The sequence below is a fragment of the Marmota flaviventris genome, chromosome 8 (assembly GCF_047511675.1).
Source record: "Marmota flaviventris isolate mMarFla1 chromosome 8, mMarFla1.hap1, whole genome shotgun sequence".
In the NCBI taxonomy this organism is placed as follows: Eukaryota; Metazoa; Chordata; class Mammalia; order Rodentia; family Sciuridae; genus Marmota; species Marmota flaviventris.
In genome coordinates, this window is record NC_092505.1 from 39,337,534 (window position 1) to 39,351,041 (window position 13,508).

Genomic DNA, 13,508 nt, shown 5'->3' on the forward strand with positions numbered 1-13,508 from the left:
TTATGTTTTAGAAAGTCTATTGAGATTAGAATGCTTACTGAGGTTGTAGGAGCTGAGGCTAGGAATTTAGACAGAGAATTGAATCTAAATGGCTTTGTATGCCTTGCTATGAAATTTTATCTGAAATTCATGGAAAATCATGCAGAATTTTATGCACAGGAGTGATGTGTTCAAATTCATGGTTGAGAAGCAGTAATCAGGTAGCAAAGTAAAAGAGAAAAGACAGGCAAATAGAGATCAATTGGGAAGTTTAAATAATCATCCAGGAGAGAAATGGAGGTAGAAACTGAATATTTAAGAAGATTTTGTGGTTCACTTGATGTAGAAGGATGAGAATAGGGAGAGAACAAGGTGACTTCATATTTATGGTCTAGATCCTTTCTACTTGAAATGTTGTGGTCTGGCACAAACAGAATCAGTATCACCTGAGACATCATAAGAAATGTACAGTCTCAGTCTCCATTCCAGACTCACTGAATAAAAACTGGTTTTTCTAAAAGATTTCTATATGGTTTATACACTTATGAAAGTTTGAGAAGCATTGTTCTGGATGAGGGGTCAGTAAATATTTTCTGTGATGAGCCAGGTAAATATTTTAGTCTTTGTGCACATAAGTCTTTGTTGCTGCTGCTCACTGTAGCATAAAATCATTCATACACAAGAAATTATGTGGCTGTGTATCAGTAAAACTTTGGGACAATAAAATTTGAATTTCAAAGAATTTTCAGGTCACAAAAGTTTGTTCTTTGCACTTTTTACAATCGTTAAAAAATGTACAGTAATTCTAAGTTTGCAGCTAAACTGACAGCACTTCAGTTTTGGCTCCTGGGCCATTTTTGCTGAGTTCTTCTCTCAGTGAATGAATGAGTAATGGGGCCATTTCAAAAGCTAGGCATGTGGGAGAGCTTGTTGGTGATAGGTGTTGAGGTCCATGAGTCAGGTATTACATTGCTCTTTTTTTTTCTTTTCAATTTAGCTTCAATTTGTAACTGACAAATACTTTTTTTATAGTTATGGAGCACAATGTTATGTTTGGATAAGCATACACACTGTGAAATGATTATATCAATCCACTTAGCATGCCTATCATTTCACATACTTGTCTCTTTTTATAGTGAGAGCATTTAAAATCTTGAAATGTACAATATGTTTTTATTAACTGTAGTTACTTTGCTCTGCAATAGGTTTTTGAAAACATAAAACATATTCTTTCTATCTAACTGGAGCTTTGTATACTTTGGTCAATTTGTCTCCATCCCCACCCCACAACCCTTCCCAGCCTCAGGAAGCCATGAATCCTCTCTACAAGTCTGACTTTTTTCTTCTTTAATTCCTTACAAAAGTGAGATGTGAAGCATTTGTCTTCTGTGTCTAACTTATTTTAATTAGCACAGTGTCCTCTAGGCTCATCCATATTGCTGCCAATGAAACACCACTTTTTAAACATCACATTTTATTGGGAGGAAAAACAAGCTTAATTAGAAGGTTTTTATTATTTCCTACTGTTCCTACTGGGACATTTTACCTGTTCTTTATATTCTTTTGATACCTTTTGGCTTATCCAACAAGTTTCTTGCTAATAAGGATAGAGAAAAGAAGTCCAGCACCTTCCACACAGAAGGTATTCAGGTGGTATCGATTGATGATGAAAGAGAGTATTTAATTCCTTATTCAATGCTTATTTCATTTATTAATGAGGTAGAATAAATTTCAATCCAAATTATGGGAGATTTGTTTATTTTTTACACTAAAGGAAAAATTCTGAAGTATCGAATCAAACATTAAAGAACATTTTAGGTAAAAGCAGAATACAGGGCCTCATTGACAAGCTCTGCAGCATATGTCAGACATGATGTGGTGATTCCTGTCCATTTCTTCTTTTATTCTCTTCACCTTACAGCTTTTTCCATCTCTGGTGAAAATAGCCAAGTGGTAATGATTGCCATTTCAGCCGCAGTGGCCATTATTCTCCTCACCGTCGTCATATATGTTTTGATTGGGAGGTGAGTTCTTGTCTCATTGACTGGGTTCTTTGACCATGCTTTCCTTGCTGCCCTTGATTGCTGTAAAATTTTGGTATGGTCAATAAAGTCTTTTTTATCAAATAACAATGTTAGCATTTGTATTCTGGGTCTTTTCTTTTCTCCTCATTTTCTTTTTTTCCTTTCCTCTTCGTTTTGATTTTCTTTTTGTCCATTAATTCCTGTGCCTACTCTCCAAGCATACCACTTCTCTCTTTTGACCCCACTCCGAGTGTCTGCCTTCTTTTTCCAATTATCCCCTCCCACTTCAATAACCCTAGATTTCCTTGACACTTTCTCACCAAAAATACTGGCAGCACTACGTGGCACTAATCATTACCATTGGAGACTTCACCCTTCATTCATTCTAACAGTAGTTGTTAAAAAATACTATAAACACATTCTAAGGCCATTATAAAAACTGAGCTGGAGGGGTTTGCACAGCAGGGAAGCCACTCTCCATATCTCCTCATTAGGCAGCTTTCTAGGGTCCCCAGGAAAACAGGCTTCCTACCTAGGATTTGGAGAATGTGAAGTCAATAAACTTTCACTAAAGCATTTAATTGTTTGAGGAAAAAGCTTTACTTTTTTTTGTGCCTTGCATATTCTGATCATAGATAATCGTTTTTTAAAGCATTTTTTTTTTCCTTATGTGTTCTGTTCCCTTGATTTACCTCTAGGTTCTGTGGCTATAACAAATCAAAACATGGTGCGGATGAAAAAAGACTTCACTTTGGGAATGGGCACTGTAAGTTTCTAAACTTGGTTTTGTTTTAGCATTTTAGTTTTAACAGTTGTTGATTTATAATTGGATAGCTTCCCCCTTGACAAAGAGAATTCAAAAGTAGTTTTATGGAAAAATAGAGTAAATTAAATTTATTTTAGAAGAAGGAAATTCATGGCTTTGCATTAAGCAATTTTTACATGGCTACATTTCAGCATACTTAAGTTAAAGTGAAGGGTAACCTGTGGTTTATATTCAAATAATGCACATGATGAGCAGTAAGAACTGTAGTCAGCTCTGCGTGGCTGAAATGCAAAGCGTATCTTCAATTTCCTTATTACTAGTCCTTTGCTAAAATCTAAATGGAATATTTTTCTCTTCCTAACTGCCAAATAAATATAAACAACCTCTGTTTATGTGAAATGCTTTCCTCCATTTTATCAACCAACCAAGAAAGAGCTTGAGAATAAACTATTTATTTTGGAGTTATATGATATCCAACTGGTAGAAAAGCCAGCACTTTTCTACTTTTCCTCCTCATTTTAAACCAACCAATTTTGTGTATTTTAATATTCTCTAAAAGTAATACTCTTTTTAGGTAACTAAGTGTTTACATAAAAAAAAAAAAAAAGACTCATTTTCTTTTCCATCTGGTGAAACAAATCGTTCCAGGTGTTTTGTTTTTCAGAACTATGGCTCCGCTCAGTGTGGCAATTACTAATCAGTGGCCTAAAAGGAATAACATGTTCTTACAGCAGGAAATTAGTACAGACTACACTCATGCTCATGTGCACTAAAATCTCTCAATGCAGCTAATGTCGTCTTATAAGCATTTGCTGGCATTCACTGTTGCCTCCTAAAATTACTTTCAGATCAACGTGGTACTTCCTGTAAGCCTTTGGATTTATATCTAAAAAATGATAACTTTGGTTATAAACTAAGTTAAATTTGATTATTTGTTGCTAACATCTAGGATGCATGGGGTAGCTTAAAAAGGAAGTTAAAAAGAAAAAGAAGTATTTGCTAAAATGTAAAGTTGTGTGAGATGAAACAATGTAAGAGTTTACAGAATCATTTTTTTTTTTCTGTCCATCTCTTGCAATCATTATGGGAAAATCCACAAAAAAGCCAAAGTGCTATTATCTTAATATCAATGACATATCAATCCAAATTAGTTACATTATCAGCACAGAAGTCTTAGAAGAGTGCATAAACAAATTATAGAATACTTCTTTTCCATTTTTTGTCCCCACTGGTCCAAAGAATTTGTCACAATCCCCATGCATAAATTAGAACAATTATATTCTTTGGAATTAACTCCCTCTTAGAGTTGGACAACTGACAAACATATTATCATTACAGCAAGATGATGCTGATTTACTTAATTTTATGAGAATTATAAGTCTTCTGAATATGGTGCTTTGATAAATTCCTGCAGAGCAATCGTGAACAGGTTCATGTGTCTCCTGTTGGTTTTTATGGTGCAGTTAGTTGAAACTTTAATTTTTAATGGAGAATATCCTCATGATAGACTAACAACAACAAAAATAAAGACATTTTATCCTGGCTTCAAAAAACATAAAGTAACTTATATGCATTCATAAACTTCGTGCCTCTCGATACTACAGCTGGTTTATTTCAGACCATTTATTTGGTATTACTTTAAAAAGCTCTAGCTATGAACTATTCCCTCCAGCCTTATTACAAATCCTATAATATTGCTTCAAAAGAAACAATATGTGTTTCACCTTCTGAGATCCTGTCCCCCTGCCCTCTCTGGCTGAACCTTTTAACATTTTTGCTATCCTTGGGGCAACGCATGCTGGTAAAATGGAAATGTAAATTATTGTGTTTGCACAGAATGAGCTGTAAAGTAGTGCAGCTTAACACGTGTGCATGTGTTTATTATCTGGGTTTCATGACAGAGCCCAGCTACTCTGTATGCTGCCCTTAATTATTGGTGTGAAGGGATTATGTGCCTTGCAACCTCAGTCTCCTGAGTCCCGGAACCTCTGGGGCGAGCAGTTAAAAATCAGCAGCCAAGCTCCCTTGGTGAACAGACCATTTTACTTGGGGTATGTGTGTTTGTATTTGTATCCCCCCCCAAACACACTCAATGTCATCTGGAAGGAAAAGCAATTTGCCTTATTTTAATTACTAGAAGTGAATATTACTGACTTGGGGGGAGGTGAGTATATACTTTTCAAATTAGTAATAGAGATATTCTCTAAGGCTAATTGTTACTAAAGGATAACTCTAACAACACATTTGATGGCTTTGTAAAGTTAGTGCTTTAAAAAAAATGTCTGAGATGGAGCAGTCAATTCATTTCATATACTTTGTAAATTCTGATGCCAACAAATCTCCTTGATTTTCTTAAATTCTGCAAGGTGATTAATTATTTTAGTAATTATTTACCAAAAAAATAATAATTTTACTTAATGTTTAAAGGGTTACTTTTTTTTTTTCCTGGAAGAGACTGCTAGAATTTTTTAACCTTACTTTTAAATCAGTAGAGGTATATCAAAATATAATATAGCCTCATTAACCTCATGTGTCTATATTAACATGTAACCAAACAGACTAAACTAAAAGAATCTAACAAGACTTTGCCTCTTAACATATTTTAGTAATTCTGTGGTAGATTATACATTTTTTTTTCTTACGCCAAAGCAAGAAATGTATGATAGCTTTCCTTAATCTGTGCCTTGCTTTAAGAGTAAAATGTTTTATTACGGATAGTTATTTAGTGTAACAATAGCAACGTATAATAGACCTCTGTGTTGAAGGATGACTCTGCTGTTTTCATAAAAGAGTAAGTCAACTTTTTATTGCTAAGTACCTGAGAAAATCAATTTAGAGGATGACGAATTTACATTGGCTTAGTTTCAGAGGTTTCAATCCATGGTCAGCTAGCTCTGTTCCTTTTGGGCCTGAGGTGAGGCAAAACATCATGGCAGAAGGAGGACTGCAACACAGTTGCCTACTTCTTCATGGGGGTGAGGGGGAGATGGATTGGGGATGAGATATGCCCCCACCCAGTAACCCACCTTTCCTAACTAGGCTCTACTTCCTAAAATTTCCATCACCTCCAATATCACTAGCAACTGGGGAACAATCCTTCAGCACATGCGTCTTTGGGGGACATTTATGATTCAAATTATAACAACATGAAAGAAGTAGGCAAATAATCTGTCAGCTTAAAATAAATGACATTTGTGAGCCCAAACTCTAAAACTGAGAAACCTCAATAATATTAATAGTTGTAAATAGGACTAGGGATGTGACTTAGTGGTAGAGCATTTTCCTAGCATGTGCCAGGCCCTGGGTTCCATCATAAGCACTAAGGGGAAAACTGTAAATAAATAGTAACAATGAAAATACTAAATACAAAAATAATCACCGTTATTCATCGATCACTAAGTACTTGACAAGCATTTGTGTAGTAAATTTTCTCCTTACCATACGAGCTTAGCTATCCAAGCCAGAAAGAACCCCCCAAAGTGGAGTTCTCATTTTAAAAGCTCCATCATTAGTCCTTTGCTCAAAGCACAAGCCAATACTTAAATTTCCCCATTCCCGTGGGATGTTGACTTACTAGATAGTGGTGTCTTTTCAAATTATCCACACCATGCCTCAGGCTGGAGGGTATTGCTCTCCTATAGCAGCATCCTGGACACCAGAGAAGCAGCAGTGTGCATTATCAGCCTTTGTTCTGCATCCCAGTTTGCTCCCTTACCCTCGCATTCCAGTTCTGCTGCCTCAAAGTCATCTGAAGAAGGAGCTGAGGAAAACAGTTTTTACACCTGTCCCTGAGAGTCCCTAGTTCTTTTATTGTGCCAAAGGCTTTTTAGGACGACTGATGACAGTGGCTTTGTAAAAAAGACAAAATTGACTCAAAGTTATCATTGGCCAATAGAGTGTTCAGTTGCCATTCTGTTCATGAAATCTTCCATTATAAAGCAATATTGAAAACTATAATGTCTGATTTTATTTGTTGAGTTAAAAGAAAAAAAATTCTTCAACAACTTATGTAATGAATGAAAAATATATAACTATTAAGCATCCATGTTCCCTGCTAAAGCATTGTATCAATGTTACCAAGATTAAAAGTATAATTGGGCTGGGGTTGTGGCTCAGCAGTAAGTAGAGTGCTCGAAAAGCATGTGTAAAGCCCTGGGTTCAATCCTCAGCACCGCATAAAAATAAATAAATAAAATAAAGGTGTGTGTCCAACTACAACTAAAAAATGAAGATTTTTTTTAAAAAAAAGTACAATCAAAATTATAAGTAGATATACAGTGAGACTTAAACTGCAGTTTTCATTAATGACAATCTTTTTATGAAATTTAACTGATCTCATCAAATTGAGATTTCTTTCAGAAATAATTCCAAATTATCTGAGTTATTTTTCTAAATGATAGCAAGTTCACTGATATCATTTGTCTTTAATATTTTAATTACAGAACATCATGAAAAATTTCACCTTCAGAAAAATTTAATAAATAAATCTATAACAAGGGAGATTAGTATCTAATAAATAATTAATATCTAATAAATTAGTATCTAATAAATATATACATAATTTATGTTTGGAACATAGTTTCTTATCACAGTTATTAAGCTTATAAAAAATGCTTATATTGCCTTTATGTCAAAAAGTTACGTAAGATTTTAGCAGATGGATAGTATATTGGTGTGTCTATACCCATACCCACAATGAAAGTTGATCAATAATTTCAGTAGGTGATTTTGATTGTGAATGTCGATAAAAGCTGTATAGTATCAAACAGTTGATTTACCCTTTTAAGATCCACTTTCTTGTATGTCAATTCTCCTTCTAGTGTCTTTGCAGAGAAAACTCCTCATGTGGCTCTTTATCTTTCATTGTGAATAAGTTTTCTTAAATTTTAAACATGTGGGTCAAAAATCTCAGTTTCTATTATTTTTTATTATTATTTCTATTATTTTAGTTTATTCACAGAAAAAACTAAGATTTGTTGTACCATATTGGGATGGAAAATTTTTTAGCCAATATTTTATCATAAAATTTGCTCAGTTTAAAGTTTTATAAATCTCACTAAAATAATGCCTTTACCCTTAAACAGTAAAACTTCCGGGTCTCAGAACTTATGTTGACCCACATACTTATGAGGACCCAACACAAGCAGTTCATGAGTTTGCTAAGGAATTGGATGCCACCAACATATCCATTGACAAAGTTGTTGGAGCAGGTAAGTACCTCAATAATCCCACTACCGACCTAGGATGGTAATCACAAGTTTTCAATAAGAATGTTACCTGAGATTGATCAGTTTTTGTTGCCTGAGTATATTGCAAGGGAAAGTGGCATTTCAGATTTCATGATCAAAGACAGGCAACAAATAAAAGGGGTATTTAATGGTAAGTAATGATTTCAAAGGTGCCAGACTTACAGACTCTCAGACCTGGCTGCCTTTTATTTATTGAATTTCAGAGGAGGCAGCAGCCATGACTCAGTCTTCTCATGGCCACGCTGATCATGTGTCATAAAGCTATTTGACTAAGTAGGGGTAACAGGATAAAAGTGTGTCTCACTTTAAACATGTGTGGGAATTGAAATTTATTTTTTAATTTCAATATCTACTTTGGAATTAAAAGAGCAAACAACAAAAAATAAAACGCTGACACACTTTGCATAAATTTTATCACAGCTATTTTGAAAGGATATTTTAAGTAACATGAACTACTTCATTTTCATACTTTCTTGACTTTATATAGTAAATTTATTTGGATTAAAGTTGTCTTTATGCACAGTTTTTGTTCTAATCATTAATCATAAATTCAGTTAACTCAATTATACATTTATTATCAAAAATCCATAGGGTGATTAGTAATAGAAGTTGCATTTTTCTAATACAAATTTCAGCTATGTATTGAATAATGGTATTTTATGTATTTGCTCACAACACATGGATAACCAAAATATATGGCAACATGCATAAAAATAAAACCACTATTCAAAAGCAAATATGAACTATGCTCAATAACAAAGAGATTTGCACCATCATCTCACCCTTTAATATTTCTATCAGAACAAAACTAGTAATGTTGATGAAGTGAGAGTCTGAGGAATTAACTCATTAAATTATGCATAACCTATTAGATCACATTTTCTGCAAGTACTATATTTATATATTTATGACTGATGCTTCTTTGCACAAATGTGCATGTAATTGCCTCTATGGTTTCTGTATGCCACAACAATATTTAAAATTCAAGCAACAGTTTGTATGTAAAAGGGAAAATTTGAGTAATTTATATTATCTAAATAAAATGATAATTTTCTAAAGCTTCTTTTCTGATTTTCTTCATGTCTTATTCTCTTAAAAACTCACATGTACAGGCAATATTAAAATATGAAACCAGTGCTCAAGAAAAGGAAACTGAAGTAGGCGCTTCTTTCTTTACCATCTAAGATCAGATCGCATACACTTTCACCTTGCTTCTAACCCAGTTCCAAAGCAGACATATGTCAATTACTCTGTTTCGTGGGTGCAGTCCTGCTTCGTGCTCTGGGATGCAGAAGGTTTTGTCTGGCTGTTTTTTTTTTTTTTCAGTTTCATCAAATTTATGTGTTCTTTTTTTTTTTTTTTTTAATTTTTTATTGTGGAAATTGTCTGGCTGGTTTTAAAGCTGCCCCACAAGAGTGCACTGTTCTCCAGCATGGGAAATGCAGTAGCACAAATTGCATGAGGTCTTTGCACCCTTAACTGGAGGCTAATAGAAGATAAAAAAACTCACTTATACTCAACCAGTGTCCAGAAGGCCAGACAGACATCACTGCAACCTTGGAATCTGAAGCCCTCTGCACTGGTAAAAGATTTATGCAAAGTCCTATTGACAGAGCCAGAGAGCCAGAACACAAGAGTTGTGACAAAGCACCCTTATGAAAATTGTATCTGATAAATGATAAATGTGATAAGCAGAGGTCAACTTACACTGAAGCACTTAATAATCCCCAATGCTCATTAAGGATCAGAAAAATATCTTCTTTGTTCTTTCTCTCTTCAGATATATTTGTGAATAATCAGACACATGGCCCATATTCAGGCTTTTGCAGAAAATATTTGTATTTACTATACTCAGAGCAATAAAGCTATGCCTATACGATTCACAAATTGGTACATCTTTAAGGTGGGTTAAATATAATGCAATATGTAACACACATACAACTCTAGACTGCTTGGACTAGCTTTGAGAGAGTTGGTCATTACAAGATAGAATATGGAATTGCAACTTTAAAAGTTACCAATATCTTAACTTGTTTTGGTACCATTTCAAATATATACTAAAATAGGAAAAATTGTATAATAATATAATGAATGTGGATGTGCCAATTTCTATAACAATACTTTCAAGAAAAATTAACTCATAATAATCTTTCTAATTTATTTTTGTTTACTTTAGTGGTAACAGGAATGAAACCTAGGGTTTCCCACATGGTAGGTAAGGGATCTATCTCTGAGTTACACTATAGCCCTTCATGACAAACTTGTTTTATGAATATTTACCTACATTTTAACCCTTTTAGTTTTAAAAAAATAAATTTATGTATGTTATTTATAAAAATGTTTAACAATTATATTAAATTAAATAGCAACCATCTTTTATTCTTAGAATAAACATTTTAGATGAGGACAGTAATTTCACAGTTAATTAAATTTATAGAAAGAATATATGTATACATATGGTGTGTGTGTGTCTGTCTGTCTGTGTGTGTGTATTATGTATGGGGGTTGGTTCTCTAATTTTCTGTGAGAGATTTTATATAGATTAATAAATGATACAGAAATTCTTACTTAAGTGTTTGATCTTGAGAAAAATCATACCCATAGTGCATATGACAAAATAAAATTGAGCCATGAATTAACTATCTTAAATTAGCAATTTTGTTTTAGTGAGGAATTAATAATGATTAAAATTCCTAGTTTTATTCCTTAATCCAATCAATTTTTCAAGTTTAAAGCCTGAAAATTTCTGAAGAAAATATTTATTATGCCTTTAATTTACATGATACTTAACTTTATTAGCCCTTTCAGCTAAGTATTACTGTCTCCATTTCAACAGATGAGAAAAAAAAATCACTGAGCATTGGAATGACTAAGGTCACACAAAAATGAGAAACCATAATGTGAATCTGATGCTTTCATATTCAAAGCCCAGTCTGGACACTAAAGCACAGCAGTGCCTTTTTAGGATTGTTGTGAGGATTAAATGAGGTAGTTCATGTACAACACTCCCCTGAAACACAAGCTGTGTTCAGTACATATTTTTATTATGCTTCTCTCAGTAAAGTAGTCAAGAGTGGGATCTAACGCTAGTGTCAGAGAGGGTCATTCTACTTAAACAATAGTAGGGTATTTTTTTTCATTTTAAATATAATAAGGGTAATTTTTATATTGTATATCTTAAATCAAAATACCCATTTCCACAAGCATACCTATTTTTAAGGGAAATAAAAAGTTCTACATGTACTAGAGTACCAAAAACAAAAACAAACAAACAAATGACAAAACACAATATGTGGTAGCTGTGATTTTATTTAGAAATGTTAGAATATAAATTTTCATTCTTATAAAAAGTTTCCTTCTTGCAGAGTAATTGAAAAAATATAAAACTTTGTTAGATGAAAATATTGGGAATTATGTTTGCCCACTCTTTCTAAACTTTCTCAGCACAGTACTTTTAAATTAATGTAAAGATAATGAAATTAATACTTAATATATCTATCTTATATATTGGTGATGTTTTCTGGTATATATCTGATCAATCACTTACTAATTTTTAAAATTTAGCATTACTGAAACACCATTTTGTGAGTTTTGAAGCAGGTATACATATATCATTTCTAGGTGTTTCACTTAGAGATTATAATTGACTCACTTGAATTTTAAGTTCCTGCCATTTATCTCTCTAGTGAGGCAAAATGTTTCTTACAAAATGCTTACCTTTACAGATATTTGTGCACTGTGACACTGTTATTGTTTGGATTTGATGTGTCCCTCAAAATCTGACATGTGAGACAATTCAAGAAAGTTCATAGGAGAAATTATTGGATTATGAGAATCTTAACCCAATCTTAACCCTGATAGGGATTAACTGTATGATAACTGAAGGCAGGTAGGATGTGGCTGGAGGAGGTGGGTCCCTGGGGCTGTGAATTTGGAGTATATATTTTATATTTGGAGAGTGAAGTCTCTCTCTGCTTCTTGATCACCACGTGAATTGCTTTCCTCTGCCTCCCAATCACACCACGATATTCTGCCTCACCTTGAGCCCCAAAGGAATGGAGCCTAGCCTTCTATGGACTAAGACCTCTGAAATCCTGAGCCCTCAAATAAACTTTTCCTCCTCTACAGTTGTTCTGTTCAGGTCCTTCAGTCATAGCAGCAAAAAAAGCTGACTGAAACAGACATAAAACTTATCATCACCACCATCACCGTAACTCTCTTCTATTAATATAGAATTTGACAATTTAAAAAGCACCTTTGTATTTGTTTGTCCATTCTATTTAAACAGATACTCTTAAGAGGTAGATAGATGATTTAATCTTCTTAAGGTGCATCTGAATTCCAAGAAGTAAATAGTCCAGCACTTAGATGTCACTTACTGCATGTTTGGCACTGTTCCAAGGAATCTACATAAATTGCTTCCTTTAATGTATAACCATCATATGAAGTAGATAACAACTGGTGTACTTATGTTAGAAAATGGAAACACAGAGAGGTTAAGATATCCACTTAAAATCACAAATCTAATAGGGAACTGAGAATATTTAGATCCTAGGTAATTGGACTCCAAGATTCATGCTCTTAACCATGCTTTTGTACTATCTCTTCTGTTAACTGACAAGTGATATGTCAGTAAATAATGATGACATGCAAATTCCAAAACATAATCCTTTTTACCAGGTAATAATGACAGAACTTTAGTTAAAAAATTAAAGTTTATTATGAATACCTTTTATGGTTTTCTCAAACTTAGTGTTTGTACAAAGTGAACTGGAGCTCTCTGGTAACATTCAGATAACCCTATGTAAGAAAAGGACTATTACTCTTGCTTATTGATTCTGACAATGATTTCCTGGTAACTCACCATAGTAACTCTCCTTCTTATAGTATTTCCACAACTTCATATGTATTCTCTCTTGGAATTAGCAAAGTCAGTAAACTTTTGCAAGTTCTGCTCCCCACTTCTCTCCATAATCCTACAGAGCAGGATAGCTGGCAAATGGTTATCTTCTCCCTAGTTCTTCAAAGAGAGGAATCTAGTGCTGTCTTGTATACCATCACCTCTCTGTGTTTTTCACAGTGATTGCTACATTGTTGCCAGCTGATACGTGTTTGTCACATGAGTGCTTCAGTGAGTGCTTTTGGACTTTAACTTACTTTGCCAAGTTGCAGCATGAGTCATAGAGTTGGAAACTAAGAAAGGGTTAAGATAGGGCAAGTTTCCTGAAGAGAGGAAAGTCATTTGTAGTCATGCAGTTGGTAAAGCCACAGAACATACCTCTACTTTTGTGAGGCAAACCACTTAGTAAGATTGAAAAAAAAAATGGGGGGAGAGTCATTTCACTTCTCTCTGAGACATAGGGTATGAAGGTCTTAGAAATCTCAAAGTGAGAAGATGAGACCAAGAAAATTATTTAAGTCTATAGACATCCAAAAATGTCTATAATATTGATTATGTACTTAACCTATTTCAGAAAGAAAAAAATTCTC

General features: G+C 33.8%; 1 protein-coding gene across 1 annotated transcript in view; it reads left to right on the plus strand.

Annotated features, from left to right (window-relative positions):
* Epha3 (EPH receptor A3) overlaps positions 1-13,508 on the plus strand; it is a 345,157-nt gene that overhangs the window by 280,598 nt on the left and 51,051 nt on the right. The window contains exons 8-10 of the mRNA XM_027929113.2: positions 1,901-2,003; positions 2,702-2,769; positions 7,854-7,979. Of these exons, the coding sequence (XP_027784914.1) occupies positions 1,901-2,003; positions 2,702-2,769; positions 7,854-7,979 (297 nt within the window). The remainder of the gene's footprint in view (positions 1-1,900; positions 2,004-2,701; positions 2,770-7,853; positions 7,980-13,508) is intronic.